At 50.5% G+C, this 24,509-nt stretch overlaps 1 protein-coding gene across 1 annotated transcript; it reads left to right on the forward strand.

The window, feature by feature from the left end:
• Positions 1 to 16,944: 16,944 nt before the first annotated feature.
• Positions 16,945 to 17,924, forward strand: LOC119296872. The gene is made up of 3 exons (XM_037574900.1): positions 16,945 to 16,996; positions 17,093 to 17,289; positions 17,390 to 17,924. Exons 2-3 carry the CDS (start codon positions 17,116 to 17,118, stop codon positions 17,756 to 17,758), a joined length of 543 nt encoding a protein of 180 aa, XP_037430797.1. The 5' UTR covers positions 16,945 to 16,996; positions 17,093 to 17,115; the 3' UTR covers positions 17,759 to 17,924.
• The last annotated feature ends 6,585 nt before the right edge of the window (positions 17,925 to 24,509 follow it).

Raw genomic sequence — 24,509 nt, forward strand, 5'->3', positions numbered from 1 at the left:
CAGGACCCCAGCCAGCCCACGTAGGAGAGGGTTTAAGGTGAGTTAAGTCTGGGGCGTTACTGGTAACGCCCCACATAAAGGCCTTTACTATCATAAAGTCTACTTGATTGCAGGCCGTTGCAGTGCAGAGTGCCTCTTGACCTCCTGGTGGTCGAGTGAGTCTTCGTGGTCGAGTCCTTCAGACCAGTCGAGTGAATCCTCGTTGGTCGACTGGAAGGCGACCTCTTCTAAGGATGTCCTGGGGTAAGTTACTTGGATCAGGTCCATGACCCTACCCTAGGTACATAACCCCATCATTAGCCCCCGAATGGATTGAGGCTTCGAGTGAAGAAGGAGTTGATGTCGTTTTCCGATTAATCTTTGTGCTCCGGTTGTGCGCTGTTCCGGACCAAAGAATTCCTTTGTCGACAGGAAACAACTTGCCTTCAGTCGACTTGATCCATTCTGTTTTTGCGTCGAGTGATCTTTCAGGCTTCGACGATCTCCGAGCGACGGATCGCCAAAAACGCCGCGCCTGACGGACTGATTTGTTGCTCGCGGATTCCGCGGGATGCGAAATTTTGGGGCGCGCGCGAAGCGGGGCGGACCGCGGCGTTCGGATGGGACGGGGCATGGACGCCTCGATCTCCGCGCCGCCTTTTTCGCCACGTATCCCGTCTGTATAACTGTTCCAGATATGATTAGATCGACCGGGCCCACCTGTCATCCACTCGGAAGGGACCTTATAAATGTGCCCGGCGAGGATTTCTGTGCTGCGCCTTAGCATTCTCCCCCTCTCTCTGCTTCCTTCCTCCCTGCTCAGCGTGCTCGCTCTTGCCCCCGCACCACTTCCCTTCACGCATCTCGCCGGCGACCATGGCCAAGGAGAAGACGGCGGCGCTGGAGCGTGCAAAGAAGGCGTCGGCGTCGGAGAAGGCGAAGGGGAGATCCACCAGCCGCGGAGGGTCCTCGTCCAGATCCCGCCTGCCGAAAGGCTGGGTCCAGGGAGACTGGATCCAGTCGACCATCACTGAGAATGACATTCTCGACATGGCCAACGAGGGCTTGATCCCCCACGGAGCTGCGAGGCTTCCGGGGAAGGAGTGGCAGCCTCAGCCAGAAGAGGGTGAGTGTGTGCTTTTGGCCACCCATGTGGATCGTGGGTTTTCCTTGCCGCCGAGTGTTTTCTTTCGTGGCTTTTTGAACTTCTTCGGAGCGCAGCTCCACCACTTTACCCCAAACTCCATTGCCTATCTTGCCGCGTTCGTGTCCATGTGTGAGGGTTTCTTGGGCTGTCGACCGCACTGGGGTTTGTTCAAACATATATTCACGTGTCGATCTCAGACCGTGAAGAAGGCGAGCCCAGGTGATGAAAAAACCCGAGTCGTCCAAATGTGCGGAGGCCTGGGGATTCAGGTGAGGAATAAGAGCACCTTCCCGCCCATGACCTTTCCCGAGTCCGTCAGAGGCTGGCAGTCGACTTGGTTCTACTGCCAGGTCCAGTCGACGCCAGGGCAGTCGAGTGGACTCCCTCCGTTCACCATGGACCGAGTGCGTAAGCCTTCCCCTCTGAAGCTGATTCCGGAGGAGAAAGCTGACGTGAAGATGTTGATGGAGCGCGTGGTGCAGTTGGTTCGGGAGGGAGTGACGGGCATGGATCTCCTGGAGGTCTTCCTCAGGCGTCGCATCCAGCCCCTCCAGTTCAGGAGCCACTGCATGTGGTTGTACTGTGGGACCGAAGACGAGACTAGAGTCCATCCAGAAGCAGTCGACGATGTCACTCTGGAAAGATGGATGGCAGCCGTCACCGGAAACAAGGACAACCCACGCGGAGCCAGAAGGATTCCTCCACTCGACCACAACAGTGATCCAAATAAGGTACACTTGCCCTGCTCTCCACTGCATTCTTGTCGCATTCATCTCTGTCTACTCTGCCAACTGGTCGACTGAGCATTGTCTTGATATCTGCTAGGCCCTCACCGAGCTGTACTCGATGCCCAATGGGGCACAAACTCCGACTGAGGAGGGTGAGGCGAGTGGGGGCGAGAGCCAGGACGAGGAGGAATGGGACTCGGACGTTGCAGGGGACGACGACGACGATGATGATGACGACGGCGATGATGATGACGCCGAAGACGAGGAGGAAGAGGAGGAGGTCGTGCCACCGCGCTCGGAAAGGCGGTCGAAGCTCGTCCACGACCCTTCGACTGAACGTGGCAAGGGGGTTGCGACGCAGTCGACCAAGCGCCCTAGGACCACTTCTCCAGCGCCGACTGAAAAGGCGCCGAAGCATCCTAGGGGGGCTCCGCCAAAGCCGACCAAGCTCCTGCCGAAGATGAAGGTGTCCATCCCCACCATATCAGGGTAATTGTGCTGCTCATATTTTCTTATTCTATGCGAACTTTATCTCTGGTCGACGCTGGAGTTAGTCGACCGATCCTTTGGAGTTGCAGTGCTGCTACTTCTGAGACCTCGGCCCGGGCTGATGACCACGAGATGGAGGATGCAGCAACTTCGAACCCAGGTACTGTATTCTTAACATCGTTCTTAGTCGACTGACTCGCGATCTCTGATCCTGATTCTTCTCCGCAGCCCCACCCAATACTGTTATCAATCTCCCTGATGACGACGAGGATGAAGAAACACTGGCACGCAGGAGGAGTCGGAAAGCGTCCGCCAGTAAGGTGCCTCAGGATGTGACGGCGCCTGAGATTCTGACTGTGGAAGAAGAGAACATCACTCGACACACGGTGTCCTTCGCAAATCCACTGACGAGTGCTCAGCGGCCCTCCCTCTTCACGACGCACCACGTCCCAGAGGACCAAGCTGGCGCAGCGAAGGAGGCAATACGCCAGGCGGGACTCATGATGGAGCAGCTGAAGACTATCCGGGACGCGAGCCAGGCAGCTTATGACGCCAGCTCTGCCCTCCAAATCAATGTCCAGGTCAGTCGACCGCTGTTTGTTCTGTTGGATATGCTACCAAAAACTTTTCTTTTCCAGAATTTCTAGTAATCACCCACTGGGTGTGTCGAATAAACTCCGTGTTAGCGGGGGCACGCTGAGTGCACCCGCTGGGTGTAGTCCCCAAGGCTAAGGTCGACTACTGGCAGTCGGCCTTAGGCTTTATAATGTCAATCTTTCTTACAGTCGACTAGTCGACTGGATTTCACAAACCGGTGGGGGCACGCTGAGTGCACCCACTGGGTGTAGTCCCCAAGGCTAAGGTCGACTGCTGGCAGTCGGCCTTAGGCTTTATAATGTCAATCTTTCTGTCAGTCGACTGGTCGACTGGATTTCACAAACCGGCGGGGGCACGCTGAGTGCACCCACTGGGTGTAGTCCCCGAGACTGTGGTCGACTGCTTGCAGTTGATCACAGTCTTAGAGAATGCATCTCGCACATTTTTTTTTGAGGTCGACTGGTCGACTTTGTCTTCAACAGGATTAGTGGGGGCACGCTGAGTGCACCCACTGGGTGTAGTCCCCGAGACTACGGTCGAATGCTTGTATTTGGCTGTAATCTTAGAAACGTGTGTTTATCCCTTTTTCACTCGGAAGTGAATTATATTTGACATTTAGTCGATTGGTTCTTCACAGAATTCCTGTGATCTTGTGGCTCGCTACTCAGAGCTGGAACAAAAACATACTCAAGTCGAGCTGAGCTTGAAGCTGGTTCAGGAAAAGCTGACAAAGGCAAAGGAGGAGACCGAAGGTATGTTTGGTGAGACCTTGACGACTGCTTTTCCCCTTGCTTGTTTCAGCATCTGATCTTGCTGTAACTTGCAGGTAAGGTAAGGGAGGCCCAGCAGAAGAAAGACCTTGAGCTAGCTGAGAAGATCAAGCTTGCTAACGAGAAGTTAGCTTCAGTTACCAAGCTCGAACAAGACAATACCAATCTGAAAGCTGCTCTTGGGATTGCCAACAAGGAGGTCAGTCGACTGAAAACTGACAAAGCTGCCCTGACCGACCAAGTCAACAAATTGACTGAGAAGAAAACTGAACTGGAGGCCTTCCTTAGTGGCCTTGCCAAAAAGTTGTTCCTTATGCTTGAAGGTAGACCTCCATGTTTGGCAAATATTTCCAATTGTGGCTTTTTCCATTCGACTATCTCCTTGACTTAGTGATCACCCTTGCAGAATTTTGTCAAAACTTTGAAGAAGAAACCAGCCGACTGGAGCCAAACCTTGACCCCGTCAATTCTCCGGTGGACGACGAAGTTGCCATGGATGTTTTCCGATTGGAGTCTCGTGTTGCAGCTGTCGTGGACTATCTCGCAAGGCTGAAGGCCGCCACATCTCGCATCGACTCGACGCTCTGGCCTGAGGAGACACTTCAGAATGACCTTGAGTCGCTGATGGCCCGCTTGAACACGATCCCTGGTCGAGTGCAAGAGTGGAAGAAGTCCTCGGCTCGGTGTGGTGCAGATGTCGCTCTGTGTCTGGCCCGAGTCCACTGCAAAGATGCGCGAGAAGAGAAGCTGGCGGCCCTTCGGGTGGCCAATACCAAGAAGCACGACTTCAGATCCTTTATGGAAACTTTCCTTGCAGCTGCCACTCGGATCGCCGACGGGATTGACCTTGATGAATTTGTTGCACCTTCCAGCCCTCCACAGGAGGGGTAAAAAACTTCTTCTGGCTCGACGCTTTAAATTTGCCTCGGTATGCCGAGTGAAATTGTAACCGACAAACCTTAACAGGCTTGAAGCCTGAGCACTTTCGGTTCCTTTAGATGTCGATTCAAACTTGGATTTGGTGCTTGAATACGATTGCCTTCGGCTCGGAATGTCTTTTGCAGGTTCAAAGCAAGGTGCCTGTGCTGCAATCGATTTATTCTTTAGTCCACTTAGACGAGCACTGGCTGCAGCTAAGCCCCCGAGTGAGAGGGTTGCTCTTCACTCGGTAGGATTTTTATAACTTAGGCGAGCACGAGGCTGCAGCTAAGCCTCCGAGTGGAAGGCTGGCTTACCACTCGGTAGGATTTTCACGACTTAGGCGAGTGCTTGGACTGCAGCTAAGCCCCCGAGTGAGAGGGTTGCTCTTCACTCGGTAGGATTTTTATAACTTAGGCGAGCACGAGGCTGCAGCTAAGCCTCCGAGTGGAAGGCTGGCTTACCACTCGGTAGGATTTTGATAACTTAGGCGAGCACGAGGCTGCAGCTAAGCCTCCGAGTGAGAGGATTGCTCTTCACTCGGTAGGATTTTCACAACTTAGGCGAGTGCTTGGACTGCAGCTAAGCCCCCGAGTGAGAGGGTTGCTCTTCACTCGGTAGGATTTTTATAACTTAGGCGAGCACGAGGCTGCAGCTAAGCCTCCGAGTGGAAGGCTGGCTTACCACTCGGTAGGATTTTCACAACTTAGGCGAGTGCTTGGACTGCAGCTAAGCCCCCGAGTGAGAGGGTTGCTCTTCACTCGGTAGGATTTTTAACTTAGGCGAAACGGATTCGCAGCTAAGCCTCCGAGTGGGAGTCTGGCTCACCACTCGGTAGGATTTTGATAACTTAGGCGAAACGGATTCGCGGCTAAGCCTCCGAGTGGGAGTCTGGCTCACCACTCGGTAGGATTTTTACAAACTTAGGCGAAACGGATTCGCAGCTAAGTCACCCACTGAGGGGAATTTCATTGGACAAAAAATAAAAAGTGATAGATATTATGGAGGAACTATGACACTTATTATTTTGAGGTCCATGAACTACAGAAGTACTTTATTGCAACTCATCCGAATGATAAAGCTTAAGTGTAAAACGGGCGGAGTAGCTCCGCGTTCCAAGCTCGGGGCTCGTCGATATTATGCTCGACGTTGTAAAGACGGTACGCCCCGTTGTGGAGAACCTTGGTGACGATGAAGGGGCCTTCCCAAGAAGGAGCAAGCTTGTGTGGTTTGTGCTGATCCACTCGGAGAACCAAATCCCCTTCCTGGAAGGCTCGACCTCTCACGTTTCGGGCGTGGAAACGCCGCAGATCTTGTTGGTAGATGGTCGACCGGATCAGAGCCATCTCCCTTTCTTCCTCTAAAAGGTCGACTGCGTCCTGCCGCGCTTGTTCAGCTTCTGCTTCGTTGTAGATTTCAACTCGAGGGGCATTGTGGAGAAGATCACTCGGCAAGACTGCTTCAGCTCCATAGACCAAGAAGAATGGAGTTCTTCCGGTCGACCGATTAGGCGTGGTCCGTAGTCCCCAGAGTACAGATGGAAGTTCGTCGACCCAAGCTCCAGCCGCGTGTTTGAGATCACGCATCAGTCGAGGCTTCAGTCCCTTGAGAATCAGTCCATTAGCTCGCTCTGCTTGTCCATTCGACTGCGGATGGGCGACTGATGCGTAGTCGACCCGTGTGCCTTGGGAGTCGCAGAAAGCTCTGAATTCCTCTGAGTCAAAGTTCGACCCATTATCCGTAATGATGCTGTGCGGAACTCCATACCTGAATATTAGTTCCCTGATGAAGCTAACAGCAGTACCGGTGTCAAGGCTCTTGATTGGTTTAGCCTCGATCCACTTGGTGAACTTGTCGACTGCCACCAGTACATGCGTGAAGCCACTTCGACCTGTTCTCAAAGGACCGATCATGTCCAGCCCCCAAACTGCAAAAGGCCAGACGAGTGGGATGGTCTTCAAAGCTGACGCAGGCTTGTGCGACATATTCGAGTAGAACTGACATCCCTCGCACTTATCTACTATCTCTTTTGCCATCTCATTCGGCTTGGGCCAGTAAAATCCGGCTCGGTATGCTTTGGCCACGATGGTCCGAGAGGACGCATGATGACCACAGGTCCCCGAGTGAATATCATTGAGGATGAGTCGACCTTCTTCTGGTGTTATGCACTTCTGACCGACTCCAGTCGCGCTTTCTCTGTATAATTGTCCTTTGATTATGGTAAAGGCCTTGGATCGACGGACGATCTGTCGAGCCTCTTCCTCATCCTCCGGAAGCTCTTTCCTCAAGATATATGCGACATACGGAATCGTCCAGTCGGGAATGACCACCAAAACCTCCATGATCAAGTCGACCACCGCTGGGACTTCAACTTCAGTCGGATCTGTGGCGCTTTTGGGCTGCGGAGTTTCTTCGGTGAAAGGATCTTCTTTGACTGACGGAGTGTGTACATGCTCCAAGAACACGCCACTCGGAATGGCTTCTCTCTTGGAACCTATCTTTGCTAGATCATCAGCTGCTTGATTTTTCAGTCGGGGTATATGATGGAGCTCCAACCCCTCGAACTTCTTCTCCAGCTTCCTCACTGCACTGCAGTATCCAGTCATGGCTGGGCTTCTCACGTCCCACTCTTTCATCACCTGATTGACCACTAAATCCGAGTCGCCATAGACCATTAGGCGACGGACGCCGAGTGAAATGGCCATGCGCAACCCATATAGGAGGGCCTCATATTCTGCCTCATTGTTGGAGGAATCAAAGTGAATCTGGAGCACATATCTGAGCTTATCTCCTCTGGGGGAAACCAGGACAACCCCAGCACCGGAACCATTCAACATCTTAGAGCCATCGAAAAACATGGTCCAATGCTCCGAGTGAACTTCAGTCGGCTGCTGTTGTTCAATCCACTCGGCGAGGAAATCTGTTATCGCCTGGGACTTAATGGCTTTCTTTGCCTCAAACTTGATATCAAGGGGAAGAAGTTCAATCGCCCATTTGGCCACTCGACCAGTTGCGTCTCTGTTGTGCAAAATCTCTGATAGTGGAGCGTCGCTGACGACTGTGATGGAATGGTCAGAGAAATAATGAGCAACCTTCTTTGTGGTCATGTATATTCCATACACAAGCTTCTGATAATGAGGATATCTCTGCTTGGATGGAGTCAAGACTTCAGACAAATAATACACTGGGCGCTGAACTTTGAGAGCTTTTCCTTCTTCTTCCCACTCGACCGTTAGCACAGTACTGACAACTTGTCCTGTGGCTGCGATGTAGAGCAACAGAGGCTCTTTGCTGATTGGAGCAGCAAGCACCGGCTGGGTGGAGAGCAGAGCTTTTAGCTCGGCAAACGCTGCATCAGCTTCTGGAGTCCACTCGAACTTGTCAGCCTTCTTCATCAGTCGGTAAAGAGGCAGTGCCTTTTCACCGAGTCGTGAGATGAATCGACTTAATGCGGCCAAGCATCCAGTAAGCTTCTGGACATCGTGCACTCGCACAGGGCGTTTCATTCGGAGAATAGTGCCAATCTTCTCTGGGTTAGCGTCGATTCCCCGTTCGGAAACGAGAAAACCGAGTAACTTGCCACCAGGAACTCCAAATGTGCACTTTGATGGATTGAGCTTGATATCATACCTTCTGAGGTTGGCAAATGTTTCGGCGAGGTCAGCGAGCAGGTCGGAACCTTTTCGTGACTTGACAACAATATCATCCATATAAGCTTCCACATTCCGACTGATTTGGGTGAGTAGACACTTCTGAATCATTCACATAAATGTGGCTCCGGCATTCTTGAGGCCGAATGGCATGGTGATATAGCAGAAGCACCCGAATGGAGTGATGAAAGCTGTTTTTACCTCATCGGGCCCGTACAGACGGATCTGGTGGTACCCGGAGTAAGCATCTAAAAAAGACAACCTCTCGCATCCCGCGGTCGAGTCAACAATTTGATCTATGCAAGGGAGAGGAAAGTGATCTTTCGGGCAGGCCCGGTTGATGTGCTTGAAATCAATGCACATTCGGAGTGACTTGTCCTTCTTAGGAACCATGACGACATTAGCGAGCCACTCGGAGTGGTAGATCTCTCGGATAAATCCTGCCGCCAACAGTCGAGCCACTTCTTCACCGATGGCCTTTCTCTTCTGGACGGCGGACCGCCGAAGATGCTCTTTGACTGGTTTTGCAGACGAGTCGACTCTTAGGCGATGCTCAGCCAGTCCCCTGGGAACACCTGGCATGTCAGCGGGCTTCCATGCAAAAATGTCCCAGTTCTCACGGAGGAACTGGATGAGCGCTTCTTCCTATTTTGGGTCGAGTGTTGTGGAGATGCGGGTCGGAGCTGCTTCGGGGTCGGTCGGGTGAATGTGAACAGGCTTCGTCTCACCGGACGACTGGAATGCAGACTCTGTGGCGGGCTTCTTGGATCGCAGCAAGTCACTCGGATCTGCGTTTTGCTTGTATTCTTCGAACTCGACCGCTGTCACTTGGGAATCGGCAATCTTGGAGCCCTTCTGAAAGCACTCCTCTGCCTTTTTCCTATCACCGGTGACAGTGATCACACCTTTGGGATCGGGCATCTTCAATTTGAGGTACACGTAACATGGTCGAGCCATGAACCGTGCATAGGCTGGTCTCCCCAAAATGGCATGATATGCACTTTGAAAATCCACAACCTCAAACGTCAACTTTTCTTTGCGAAAATGCTTCGAATCACCAAACACTATGTCCAAAGCTATCTGGCCGAGTGACTCGGCCTTCTTCCCTGGTATAACTCCATGGAAGCTCATGTTACTAGTGCTCAGTCGGGACATCGGAATGCCCATACCTTTCAATGTGTCTGCATACAATAAGTTCAGCCCACTTCCACCATCCATCAGCACCTTTGTCAGTCGAGTGCCTTCGACAACTGGATCGACCACCAAAGCTTGCCTCCCGGGGGTGGCAATATGAGTCGGGTGATCTGATTGGTCGAATGTGATGGGTGTTTGAGACCACTTCAGATAATTTGCCTTTGCTGGGGCAACCATGTTCACCTCTCGGTTAATCACTTTCAGTCGACTTCTGCTTTCCACATCTGCAAAGATCATCAGAGTGGAGTTGATATGCGGATATCCTCCCTCACTGTCCTCTTTGTCTTCGGCCTTGTCCGACTCCTTCTCCTTGTCCTTAGACTATTTTCCCTGAAACTGCTGGATCAGGAGTCGACATTGGCGAGTGGTGTGCTTTGGGTAAATGATATTCCCCTCTTCATCTTTCTTCGTGTGAATGTGACATGGCATATCCATCACGTCATTCCCTTCTTTATCCTTTACCTTCTTGGGGTTCCAGGATCCTTTTGGTTTCCCCTTAAACTTTCCTTGAGTCACAGCCAGAGCCTCTCCAGGAGCTGCCGGTTCAGCCTTCCGCTTCTGTTTCCGACTGGTGTTTCCTTTTTCCGACTGACTCGGCTTGTGCTTGCCGCTTCGGAGTCGGTCTTCTTCTTCGCCGTTAGCGTACTTGGTAGCAATCTCCATCATCCGACTCAAGGTCATGTCACCGGTTCGACCAAATTTCAAACTCAGTTCTCTGTTCTTGACGCCGTCTTTGAAGGCGCATACTGCCTGATGATCAGAGACATTTCCCACAGTGTGGTGCAAAGTGATCCACCTTTGAATATACTCTCTGAGAGTCTCATTAGTTTTCTGTACGCAGACTTGCAACTCTGTCAATCCCGCTGGTCGCTTGCAAGTCCCTTCAAACGTTCTGACGAACACTCGGGACAGATCTTCCCAAGTGTAAATGCTGCTAGGAGGTAATTGAGTCAACCATGCCCTGGCAGAACCTTCCAACATGAGGGGCAAATGCTTCATGGCCACCTCGTCGTTCCCACCACCGATCTGAACTGCCACTCGGTAGTCTTCAAGCCAAGTTTCAGGCTTAGACTCACCAGTGAACTTGCTGACTCCTGTTGCCAACCTGAAATTGGGGGGGATAACTGCGGCTCTGATAGCTCTGCTGAAACATTCAGGACCAGAAACATGTACTCGACTGCTCGTGGGTACATCTCTGTCGAGTGCGCCTCGATGGGCTCTGTTCCGGTCGACCAACCCTTGCACGATAATGGATCGCGTGTCGAAGCCTGGCTCTCTGGGGTCAACTGGAACCCTACGCCCTGTACTGTACTGGCGCCTATCATCTGGCTGCCGAGGAGCGTAAGACCCACCCCTCGGAGGGGAATAGGGTACTCGACGCCTATCATCTCGGTCGAGTCTGTCGCCATATTGATCTCGCCGATTCTCACGCCCTTCGCGCCGCGGAGGCGATCTGGGGCTGTGAGCCGACTGAACCGTATTCACAGTGACAGATCGACTGTGAATTCTGTTGCGCGACTGAGACACGGCTGAATTCTGATCTCCTGCTGCCCGGAGCAGATCCCTGATCTGCAGCAAACCTCTGCCAGCTTCCGACTGCGAAGGCTGAATGGACTCTGCTATACGGGTCGCAGCTGCTAAATTCTGAATTGGGGTTCGATATACCTGAGTCGGCGGGAAGAGTTGACGTCGACTGGTGTCGGGAACTCGTTGCCGCGCGCGTTCGTCGAGTGCTCGCTGAAGGTTCTCCAGTCGAGTGCGCTCGGCCAAATTGGCCAGACGCGCCTCCTCCAAGGCACGAGCCTCGGGGGTTTCTCCTGCGATGGGAATACGCAGGGGATCCTCGTTCCTGCGGCGAAGCTCTTCTCTTTGCAGAGAGTCGAGTGGCTCGGGCTGGTACTCTTCGTAGTCTCGTGCAGGGTCGCCGCCGTCACCTGCTCCACCACCACGGGCGAAGCCAGGAGGGCTGTGGGGCCCGTCGACCATCAAGATTTCCACCGCTGGATCACTGCTCCCGCACTCGGATGCAGTCTCTCCGGAGCCAGTCGACTGATCGAACAAGCCGTAGAGAGATCCGTTGGGCTCGATTGCCGCAACTTGTGTAGTGGCCGATTGGCGAGCCACCGCGTGACTCACCCATCGCTGAAGCCTCGACCGGCCTGAGCGCTTGCGCTGGCGGGAGACCGGGAGGGTGGACGATGGAAGAGCCGACCGATACTGGGTCGACGGTTGCCGCAGCAGAACGCCGCGGACACATGCGCGAAAATGCGTCGCACCGCGGACGGGGAGCGCATCTACGTCGAGTGGAGCCTCCTGGAGCCATGCGGAGTCGTCGACGATGAAGGTGAGAGTGCCGAGACGGATCTCTTGACCCTTGACCAAAACTCCAGCAGACACCATGATGAGAGTACTCGGAAGAATCGCAACTTCTCCACAAAATCGCTAAAACACCGGCCCCAAGGTGGGCGCCAACTGTCGTGGTTCTAAGCCTGACAGTAGAGTGGGGGGTAGGTATGGAGAGGCAAGGTCCTAGCTATGGAGAGGTTGTAAGCACAAAGGATGTACGAGTTCAGGCCCTTCTCGGAAGAAGTAACAGCCCTACGTCTCGGAGCCCGGAGGCGGTCGAGTGGATTATGAATGTGTGAATTACAAAGTGCCGAACCCTTCTGCCTGTGGAGGGGGGTGGCTTATATAGAGTGCGCCAGGACCCCAGCCAGCCCACGTAGGAGAGGGTTTAAGGTGAGTTAAGTCTGGGGCGTTACTGGTAACGCCCCACATAAAGGCCTTTACTATCATAAAGTCTACTTGATTGCAGGCCGTTGCAGTGCAGAGTGCCTCTTGACCTCCTGGTGGTCGAGTGAGTCTTCGTGGTCGAGTCCTTCAGACCAGTCGAGTGAATCCTCGTTGGTCGACTGGAAGGCGACCTCTTCTAAGGATGTCCTGGGGTAAGTTACTTGGATCAGGTCCATGACCCTACCCTAGGTACATAACCCCATCACTCACTCAAGATATTGCCGTAAAAACTTGAGTTGTTGGGAAGCACGTGATGCCTCACTACTTTATAGTTTGGTGAAGCCACACCATCGATTACCATCACATTTTTTTCTTTTGACACGCTTTTCAAGTAGATGACAAGGGTCAAGCTGAACTGCATAGGCCTTTCAGAGCCCCACCATCCATTCATGACAGAAATATCTTAGTTGTTTGAAAACACACGATGCCTCATCACTTTGTGCCTTGGCGGAGACACATAAGACATCAATCATCATCATATTCTTTCTTTTCCCGACACGCTGTTTAAGTACATGACAACATGTGGACATTTGAAGCCCCATCTTACATTTTCAACAACAACAAATAAGTTGATGAATGGACTCGTAAAAGATCTAATTGATGATATGTCAACAAGTAATGTAACTTAAAGTTGAGGTTGTACCCGCTGATGGCGTTCAAGCGTGATTGATCTACGGGAAGTTTTACTCCAATAAGTTTAGCGAATAAGTTTAGCGGACCGGCTAGAAACGACCAAAATTTAAAAGAGTAAAATTACTTCACTTAAGGATACTCGTTCGTTTACTCCTATAAATTATAGGGGGGCGGATAGAGTCCTCTAACATGTTTAATGTGTCGTGTTGTTCATAGAAGTTTGATAGATATTCCATGGGTTCATAATAAATTAAACAATGACCATCTCACTTTGTTAAAGCAACTAGCTAATATTTTAGGCTCTGGCAGTCGAACAACATTTTGAATCATTGCTTTCGGAGGAAAACTAAGTCTTGAAGAGGATCCAATCTCTTTCAAGCAAAGTATAGAGAAACAAGATAATGAAATAGAGAATGACTTAGCTTTGTTACTCTAATCTAGAATTATAGAAAAAAGTGGTGAAAAGAATAAAAAATAAAGCTCACTCAAGACAATGGAAGTGGCCCCCCACAACTTGGCATACCACGTGTGCATGGGATATGGCCGAACACAACAGAAAGCACCGTATATGAACGAGAGGACAAGTTAGATGACTAGAAACACATATTTTATAAATTTATGCATCAAACTGACCGTCACGTGCAAGTTCTATAACTCCTAGTGTGTTTACCTCTATGTTGTTGAAAAGCACATGATGCCACATCACTTTATGACTTGATAGAGACATACGGTAAATCGCCATCACATTCTTTCTTCTGTTCACACACTTCCCGGGTAGATCACAATTTATAGACATTTGAAGCCCCACTTACCATTTTCAGCAAGGATAAAGAAGTTGACGAATGGGCTTGTAAAAGATCTAATAGATGATCCACCAACAATTAATGTAACTCAAAGCGGAGGCTGTACCCATTGATGGCATATTTTTTAGAGTACCCTTAGGCGTACCATATTTATATAGAAGACGGAAATCAAGTACAAGAAATTACGACTTGCTGCGAACAACAAGTGTAGTTGGAACTCCACAACTAACGTGATAGTTACAGACACAACGCAAAAGGGCCTGCCCTAAACCAATCATCTAGCCGTGTCATAACAAATACCGACCGCCTCAAAGAGCAACAACTCCAACCGGATTTCCCTTGCCAACGCACTACCCACCCTTTAATACCGACAAGTGGATAGCGGGACTCGATCGGTCCCGAAAAAGGCATCATCTTCAAATCACCATCAGTTGTGTACGTAACGCCCACAAAGATCAACTCGGGCAGCGGCAAACACCAGAGAACCATCGACAGAACCTCCAAGCCAAGTCTCCACCCGCGATGCTCTCAATAGAGTAACGACGCCACACCGCCGCCATCGTCGTTCGTACAGTGGACCAAGGCTTTCGCCTAAAGACCACAATTTGATCAAGATAGGGAGATGGTGACACACCTCGACAAAGCCTCCAAGGAGGGAAACACCTGCAGGGTCGAGGAAAGACCTCTCCAGTTCCCATCCATCCTCATCCGCTGGCACCATGGGCGTGGGCTGGCACACCACCACCAGGCAACCACCCCATGCCACTTCTGCAATACAGGGCCCCTCAGAGAGAATCCGGCGCGCCGAGCTGCTCACACGGATGCGTGCGCGCCCTCCAAAGCTCCCCTATGCAGGCCTCTACTCTAGCCTCCATATCAGATCCAGCACCGATCCCGGCTGTGATTCCACCATCTCCCCAAAGGAGCCGCCTACCTCAAGCACGCCGGCGTCAGTAGCAGCTCATAGCGTGCCCGGGCCACCGCAGCAATTCCCCTCCGCCGCTCCTGGCCACCACATCTAGCCTAGATCCACAACCGCCAAGGTCCCGTGCCACGATCTCTAGCTCCCACCTCAGACCGCCGCGCCGCACCACCTCGTGACTGCGCTCTGCCACTCCCCGTGCTCTCCTCCATGCGCCACCGCACCGAGAACCACCGGCCACCACGCCGCCCTCGAGACGGCTATCCCGCGCAAAGGAGCCCCGACATGGCAAGCAGACCTGGCCCGCCGCCTTTGTCGACCAGGCGCCACCCCATCGTCTGTGGTAGTGGCGGCGGCCAGGGATTACGCGGAGAGGAGGCGCTCGAGGATAGGGTTTCGCCTCCGGAGCCGCCCGGGGGTGGGGCGAGTTCTTCTTCCTGAAAAAGGCGGCCCCCGCTGATGGCATTTAAGCATAAAAAAGAAGAGAACCAGATAATCCAGTCACAAATTTGTACTTCTAGGCAGCTAGATGATCAAAATGTTGAGTGAGCCACGGTTTGACTGGTGGTTAGAGTGGTATGGGTGCTGGTAGTGCACGAAGCAACGTGGGTTACATGTGACCCTTATAGATTTAATGTTAAATTTAATGGGACCTTCTTAGATTCTATTGCACCGTTTAACGCATTTATCATGTAGCCTTTTCACTTTTCGTATGCGGGCATGTGAAGGATTAGTATGGTAGGATTTTGATTTGTCATGTTGGATGCTACAAGTTTAACGTATTGTGATGTCCCGAGACTTTTGATTGATTTTCGATGTGTTCAGAATAGGTTAAAAAATGACCATCTCACTTGTTAAAGCAACTAGCTAGTAATGAAGGCTCACGCAGTCCAACGACATTTGAATTGTTGCTTTTTGACCAAAACAGAATTCTGGAGAGGATCCAACCTCTTCCCGGCAAAGTAAAGAGAAACAAGGCACAACAATAGAAAATGACTTAGCTTTGTTGTCCTCGCCTGATATATATAAAAAAGTTATCAAAAGAGTGAAAAATAATGTTCACTCAAGATAATAGATTGAAAACTTGGGTTGTTGGAAAGAACACGATGCCTCATCACCTTATGCCTTGATGGAGACACAAGCCATCAATCTTATCACATTCTTTTTTTTTGACACGCTTTTCAAGTAGATGACAACATGTGAACATTTAAAGCCCCACCTCTCATTTTCAACAAGGATACATAAGTTGATTAATGGACTCGTAAAAGACCTAATTGACGATCTGTTAACAATTACTGTAACTCAAAGTTGAGGTTGTATCCGCTGATGGCCTTCAAGCATGATTGATCTACGGTAAATTTTACTCCGCTAAGTTTGGGGGATCAGTTTGAAACGACCAAAATTTAATGGAGTAAAATTACTCCACTTAAGGATACTAGGTCGTTTACTCCACTAATTTACAGGGGATCGGCCAGAGTCTTCTAACATGTTTAATGTGATGTGATGTCCATAGACTTTTGATAGATTTTCCCTAGGTTCATAATAATAAATTAAACAATGACCATCTCACTTTGTTAAAGCAACTAGCTAATAATTTAGGATCTGGTGATCGAACAACATTTTGAATTGTTGCTTTTTGAGGAAAACTAAGTCTTGAAGAGGATCCAATCTCTTTCCAGCAAAGTAAAGTGAAACAAGCTAATGTAATAGAGAATGACTTGGCTTTGTTACTCTTGTATAGAAGTTATTAAAAAAGTGATGAAAAGAGAGAACAAAGCTTGCGTGGTTGAAAAGCTCATGATGCCTCATCGTTTTATGCCTTGATGGAGATATGCCATCAGTCGGCATCACATTCTCTCTTTTTTGTCGCGCTTTCTGAGTAGATGACAACATGTAGACATTTGGAGCCCCACCTACCATTTTCAACAAGGATAAATATGTTGATGATTGGGCTCGTAAAAGAGCTAATTAACTATCCATTAACAATTAATGTAACTCAAAGTTGAGATTGTAACCGTTGATGGCATTCAAGCGCAGAAAGAAAGAGATTCAGTTATAATTTTGCACTAGCTAGCTAGCTGATCAAAATGTTAAATGAGCCATCGGGTCACATGTGTATGCTTACTAGGAATCAATCACACATACGTAGTTTTCAAAGAGGGTATAGGCGCTCTGAGGCAACTTCCACATACGTAGTTTCCTGCGGTGAGAAATCATCGTATGTGTGGGTCTCTCGCTCGCATCGGACGCTCCCCGCTGCGTCGCTTGGCTATTTAAACAGCCCTCCGGCCGGCCGCCTCCAGGCCAGGCTCCAACACGACCCCCGCCCCCCTCCTCTGGCCGCCACCAGCAGCAAGCGAGGACCCAGCGACGGTGAGTCCCTCCCCTTCCCCTTCTTCCCTTTCCTTTCGTCTTGAGATGCGGAAGAGAATTATACAAGAACTAACCCGGCGCAGTTGTCGTTGCTAGCTAGCTTGGATTGGATCCATTACATGGACACCCCGCAAAAGAAGGCTGGATCCACGGGCAGGAAGATAGCGTCTCCGTGCCCGGATGCTGTCCGGCTGGTCAGCCAGCGGACACTCTCCACCGGCTGCTTCTTCCTCGTCATCTTCGCACTCGACCACGCTTTCGACCACTTCAATTTCCAAATCCCGTGCAGCCCGGTAAGTAGAACCGTCATCTACCTCCATGATCGACATTTTGCTCCCACTTAGTTGGTCTTTTTTGCTCAAAAAGAATCTTAAAATGGGTGTTTGTCTGCAGTCCGGGATCTTTCTGCGGTGCGTCGAGCCCACGGACGCGGTGGCCCTTGCCAACGCCGCCGCGGAAAGCGCCGGCTGGATCGGGATGCTATGGTGCGGCGCGGCACAGACGGCCGCGGCCACGCTGGCTCTGCATCTCCCATGCCGCTACCGCCGGGTCCGCCGCGCCCTCGCCTACATCGCCCGCGCGCTCGCCATCGTCGGCCACAGCCTGTACGCCCGCGCCACCGTCCTCCTCTACGCCGCGGACCCAGGATCCCTCTTCGCCGTGATGGGCTGGACCCTGATCATAGTCTTCTTGGCGGTGTTCGACCTCCTCTGCTTCCTGATCCTCATGCTGGGACGTGAGGTGAGGACTGAGTGCGACTGATGATTAGGGCAAAGCAATTGATCGAGTGTGGTGAATCTAGCTAGCTGCTGTCGCAGTGTTAATTCTTGTTGATTGATACTAGTCACTACTACCACTTACTACCCAGTCCACCAGATGGGCTATATAATTACTTAATTAGTACTTTGTATTGATCGTGGTCACTCTTGGTATGTATGTGAATGGTTATATGCATGCACTAATGTTGTTTCCCGTTCCGCCGTTGAGTCAGTGTGGCCGTGTGGGCGTGCATCTGCCCGTGGAGAGTGACCTGACCTGACCTAACCTGAGCTGAACCAATCTGCGAGCCAAGAATTCACGTGTTGTGGCAGAGCATTACGACGAATGTGCTCCCCATTCAGGCCTTGTTCGGTTGCATGTAAATCCGAGTGGATTGAAGGGGTTTGAGGAGGATTTAAACCTCTTCTAAGTCAAAATATGAACCAATCCTTGCCAATCCCCTCCAATCCTCTTGGGGAGAGGATTAACCGAACAAAGAGGGAGAACAGCTACGTACGTGACTTGACTTGCGGCTTCCACGCACGGGTCCTGACAAGGGCTCAACCTCTCTTGCACATCGCCTTACCTCTTCATGCTCAGCATAGTGATCTGTGCTCGTGACCCTACGAGCTGCATGTTGGTGTGGACAGTGCATGGGTGTTGTGCTGCCGAGTGTCGTAGGCGCTCCACCTGCATCTTCATTGTAGGTGTCTACGTTTCTGCGATTTCCTGGTGCATGCATACAAACCACACGAACGAGGAACATGGCATAATCTCTCACGTCGTTCATTTCTCGGCTCCCCATTCCTCTCTCCTGACCAGGTCCCCAGCGAGCTGCGGTGGCGACGGATTTGATCAGATCCCCGAAGAGCTGCGGTGGCCACCTAGCGGATCCGACCTAAACCACGGCATGGGTGGTGCTCGGGCAACACCAGGTGGACACCGCCTTGCACCCGTCGGGGGTAGGGGCTGCACCAGAAGGTGCTGCGACGGAGCCACCTCCTCGTCACGTCGCGGGGAGCCGGACGGTGGAGGCGAATCGGTATGGAGATTGTGGCTTGTCCAGCCCGTGAAGATGCGCGCATGGCCGACGAACAAATCGACGGCTTGGGGTGTGAAAGCAGCTCGTCCCCTCGGGCATGGAAATTGTCCCCGAGAGTTCTTCCCTTGGACGTTACTAAGGGGAAAAAAGTCCAAAATAAACTTCAAACTTGTAGACAAAAGCTAAATCAAATCCTGAACTTTCAATCCCGAAAATCAGCACAACGAACTCTCCAATTTCTTATCCGAAATAGCTTTCTCGCGCCTCACTTGGGTCTGACCTGACGTGTGGGCCAGAGGAAACTTTACCGAGGCCGGATTAGTCGCAAGTCCGGGCTCATGTCTTTTGGCCAGATTCAACGTCCAGGTTTTGAAAAGGAGTCGTCGGATCCTGATTGATGGTTGGATTCGATGAGTGTCCTCCGCGCATGTCCTAATTCGATCTGACATTGGTGTTGGAATGAGCGCCTCTCAATCTTCCTTCGTCTTGTCTGACACCCAGCTCATGAAGGCTAGGCTCCCACGGAAACCCGCGACGCGCTTTGACTACTCAACCTAGGACAGATGTTTAGACCTGACCTAGCAGGCCGATTGAATATGTGAAGAAGGCAAAATGTTGTAGAAGACAAAGATTTGACTTGGTATGAGTCATGCTGGTGCCAATCTGCTCGCCGATCTTAATCTCCATTGAAATCACCGCGGTTACATAATGGTACCTGCATGGGCCATCATTGTCGGAGTTCATTCCGGTAAATCTTGGGTAGGGGGTGTCAAGCTAGTAGCCTTAACATGATGGTAACATGGGCATGGGTTTTTACCCATGTTCGGTCTCTCCTTGAAGATAAAACCCTACGTCCTGAATTAGTTGTATTGATTTCGGATGGAGTGAAAAGTACATGTTGATCTACAATGTGATCATTCGGTGACGTCTACGAGCCCTGTTCCTCGGTTTATATAGGTATTTGGGGGTCTAGGGTTACAACCTAGTCGGTAACGTACAAGGTGAACCTGTAGTAGATGACCTCTAAATGTCTTGGAGTATACGACAAGTCTTCTGGAGCCTTCCCATAATATGCCATGGGCTGCCTCGACGGCTGCCTCGACGTGGCCCACTGGTGAACCAACATGGGGATCCTTGGCCTGGCCCACCTGGCCGGGAGATGACATGATGAGTGAGCCCTAATTTGGGACATCGTCATGTAGCGACAACCGTTTAGAGGTATGGACTTTTCATTTGTGAGATGTGGGCATGTGTAGGATTAGTATGGCAGGATTTTGATTTGTTATGTTGGATCCTACATTTTTAATGTGTTGTGATGTCCCCAGACTTTTGATTGATTTTCCATGTATTCATAATGGATTAAACAATGACCAGCTCACTTGTTAAAACAACTAGCTAGTAATGTAGTCTCTAGTAGTCCCACGCCATTTGAATTGTTGCTTTTAGACCAAAACAGAATCCTGGAGAGGATCCAACCGTTTCCGCGCAAAGTAAATAGAAACAAGGTAAAGCAATAGACAATGACTTAGCTTTGTTATCCTCATCTATGATATATAAAAAAGTTATCAAAAGAGTGAAAATAAAGATCACTCAAGATAATAGATTGAAAACTTGGGTTGTTGGAAAGCACATGATGCCTCATCACTTTATGCCTTGGTGGAAACATAAGCCATCAATTGCCATCGTATTCTTTCTTTTATTGACACGCTTTCCAAGTAGATGACAACATATGGACATTTGAAGCCCCACCAACCATTTTCAACAAGGAAAAATAAGTTAATGAATGGACTCGTAAAAGACCCAATTGACGATCCGTCAACAATTAATGTAACTCAAAGTTGAGTAGTCAAAGGGCACTTGCTGATGGCGTTCAAGTGTGATTGATCTACGGTAAGTTTTACTCCGCTAATTTTAGGAATCTGCTATAAATGACCAAAATTTAGAGGAGTAAAATTCTCCACTTAAGGATACTCAGGTCGTTTTCTCCTCTCTAAATTGTAGGGAGTTGCCTAGAGTACTTTAAGGCCTTGTACAATGGGAGGTGCTTAGAGAGATGCTTAGGAAAATAAACCGAATTTTTCTGAAGCACCGGTGCCTATTTTTACAGGAGAGACGCTTAGTTAGGCGTCTATCCTGTACAAATAAGCACCGGTGCTTAAGAAACGCCCGGTTTATTTCTCTAAGCATCTCCCCTAAGCACCTTCCATTGTACAAGGCCTAACATGCTTAATGTGTTGTCATGCCCATAGACTTTTTATAGTTTTTTCATGGGTTAATAATAAATTAATTAGTCAACGACTCACTTTGTTAAAGCAACTAGCTAACAATTTAGGCTCTGCGGTTGAACAACATTTCGAATTGTTGCTTTCAGAGGAAAACGAAGTCTTCAAGAGCATCCAATCTTTTTCCAGGAAAGTAAAGAGAAATAAGGTGATGTTGACTTAGCTTTGTTATCATCTAGAACTATACAAAAATATGGTGAAAAGAGTAAAAAAGTAAAGCTCATTCAAGATAATGGCTTGAAAACTTGCGTTGTTGAAAATCACATGATGCCCCATCATTTTATGACTTGATGGAGACATGCCATAAATCGTCATCACATTGTTTTCTTCTGTTCACACGCTTCGCGAGTAGATGACAACGTATAGACATGTTCAGCCCCACCTACCATTTTCAACAAGGATAAATAAGCTGATGAATGGGTTTCTATAAAAGATCTAATTGACGGTCCGTCAACAATTAACGTAACTCAAAGTTGATGTTGTACCTGCTAATGGCATTGAAGCGTACAAAGAAAGTAGCAATCGATTCAGTCACGAATTTGTACTAGCCAGCCAGCTGATCAAAATGTTGAGTGAGACACCGTTTGACCGGTGGTTAGAGTGGTATGGATGCTGGTAGTGCACGAAGCAACGTGGGTTACATGTGTATGCTACTAGAAATCCCACTAGTTGAAAATAACCTTGTAGCTTAAATAAGCTACTGGCTAGCTTTTTGGCCCCTGTATGCATTTGAGTGTGTGCAGCTGCAAAGAAGCTAAGAGTCCGGCCCACTGCATGCATTGCCAAAGAGGGTATACGCGCTGTGAGGCAACTTCCCCGCGGTTTTTTGCGATCGATGACAAGTCATCGTATGCGTGCGTAGGTACAGCTCAGGCTTGACACGTCGTGGGATTGCTATGCTCGCACACGATCCATCCCACCAGCGACGGTGAGTCCCCGACCGGCCGCCCTTCTTCCCTTCCCTTTCCTTTCCTCTTGAGATTAGTTGAGATGGACCGATTTCTTCTTTTACGACAGAGAATTATACAAGGGAACCAACTAACCCAGCGTTGTTGTTGTTGCTAGCTTCGATTGGATCCATTCCATGGACGCTCCGCAAAAGAAGGCTGGATCCATGGACATGGACGCAAGATGCCTCTGCTGCCTTTGACGGTCGGCAAGAAGAAGATGACCTCTCCGTGCCCGGATGCTGTCCGGCTGGTCAGCCAATGGGCACTCTCCACCGCCTGTTTCTTCCTCGTCGTCTTCGCAGTAAGCCAGACTCTGGACTACTACCATGTCCCCATCCCCTGCAGCCCGGTACGTAGCTGATGTCTCAGTGTTAATTCTTGTTGATCAATGCTAGTTACTACTTGCTACTCCAGTCTCCAAATGGGATATATATGTAATTACTTTGGACTGATCATGGTCACTCTTGTATGTACTATGCATCTACTATGAGACATGAGTGGTTGTATGCATGCACTCATGGTGTTTGTGTGAGTCACCATGCATGGGTGTTCATCTGTCCGTTTGGCTCGGAATTTTGTGTGCGGAGTAAGACGTGACCTGACCTGAGCTGAACCTCCGTTGAGCTGGTGGTGACGTACGTTGTGGCTCCATTTTAGTTTGGTATGGACTCTCGAGGCGTGGCGGTGCAATCTGCGAGCCAAGCATTCACGTGTTGTGGCGAGCCAGAGCATTACCACTCCGTGCTCTCCATTCAAGGAAACCGTACGTGCACTTACGGCTCCCACAGGGTCCTAAGAGCATCTACAACCGCAGACAGCAAATCGAACTCCTCAAACTTTTGTGGACATGTCCGGACGTGTCCACTGGCACTGACTGGTCACACTTTAAATTTTTCTCTTCATATTTGCGTATATCATATTTGGTACCCTATATCCATACTACGCATGCAACTGATGAACTACTCTACGTGATCAAACAACGAACGGAGAAATCAACATCAAACGGACAACGAAATGCACATAAACCCATTTTATATCATCCAATAGATCACCCCAGTTCATCGTCGGACAAGTTCAACAACTAAAAACTATAATTAAACATAAGAGGGAGCTTCTTCACGACTTTCCTGCCCGGCATTTCCCCTTTCGGTCGACGGCGTAGCTGTAGGCATCCGTGGCGGGTGGAGGTTTTTGGTCGTCGTCGTCGGAGGTGGAGCTGATGTTGTCGGAGTCAGAGTCGAAGAGGACGAACAAGCCCTTCATCCATCAGACGGCTCTGTCATGCTGTCGCTTCAACTTGGCGATCGGAGCCGCCTCCGACACTGCCTCATTTGCCTCCTGCTCTGGCTGCTGTATGGCTACCTAGAGCGCCTTTGCGTTCTTCCATCGGAGGCGGCGAGCATCCGACTCCGCCGTCGTGAGCGGCTAGCGGTAGACCCGAGGAGCCGCTCGTCCTCGTCGGGCTCCACCGGCATCCCGTGGTGACGGCGCACAGACCACGCTGCCGCCTCCCTCTCGCGGTGGGCAACACGCCTCTCCTATTCAGGTGTGCGGGTGCGGGCCGGCGGTACGGGCACTACCACCCACCGCTGCCCGCGCGGAGGAGCGGCTGGTGGCGGAAGGGGACGCGGCAGGGGCCGTGCGGACTGCGCTGTCCTGCTGGAGTTGAGCGCAGGCCGGGAGGCTCCAGCTCCGACAGCTATGGCGACGCTGTAGATCCGGAGCTGCTCCCGGTGTCCACCTTGGACCTCTCCGATGCAATGCGGCGGGGGCCAGCTCCTCGTCGGCGTTGAGGTCGGAGCCGGAGTCGTTGCCGGAGTTGGACATTGCGCCGGAGTGGATCAGAATCGGAGAGGGGAGAGGAGAGGACGGTGCGAGAGAGAGAAGTGACTGAGCTAGAATTCCGAGCGAGGGGCCGAATGGGTTTTTTTGTGGGACAGTCATGTTGGCACCGCCTCCTCGCGTTGCAGCGCCACTCTTCTTCTTCCTCTATCTCACACAACTCAACTCTCTCTTCTCTGTTGCTTTAATTCACACAAGAACACACACACACACACACACACACACACGCGCGCGCGCGCACACACACACAACGCATGAACCAAGGAAGAGGAACAGCTTTGCCAAAGGCACTTCCTTGGTGACCCACGGTGGCTACATGTTTTTCTTCTCAGCCCTCACGGCCTCACTTTTCATTAACTCAATGTGTAACATATATACACAGGGGTGAGCACCCATGTGGCCATTCCACTCACGCCACTAACCAACTAAGACCTATTCTAGAATGGGGGTGAGGTCTCTAGCCCAAACAAAGCAAGAGATAAGACTGATACACCTCGGGGACATGACCTCGGAGAGAGTCTTGAAGCTCGAAGAGAAAATGATCTTAGAAGCAAATTGATGGAGCAGCATGCAGGAAGTCAGAGAGGAGGGTGCAGGGAGACGGAGTGGGCAGGGAAGGGACTGGATAAAAGAACTGG

Source organism: Triticum dicoccoides, chromosome 5A (assembly GCF_002162155.2).
Source record: "Triticum dicoccoides isolate Atlit2015 ecotype Zavitan chromosome 5A, WEW_v2.0, whole genome shotgun sequence".
Taxonomy (NCBI): Eukaryota; Viridiplantae; Streptophyta; class Magnoliopsida; order Poales; family Poaceae; genus Triticum; species Triticum dicoccoides.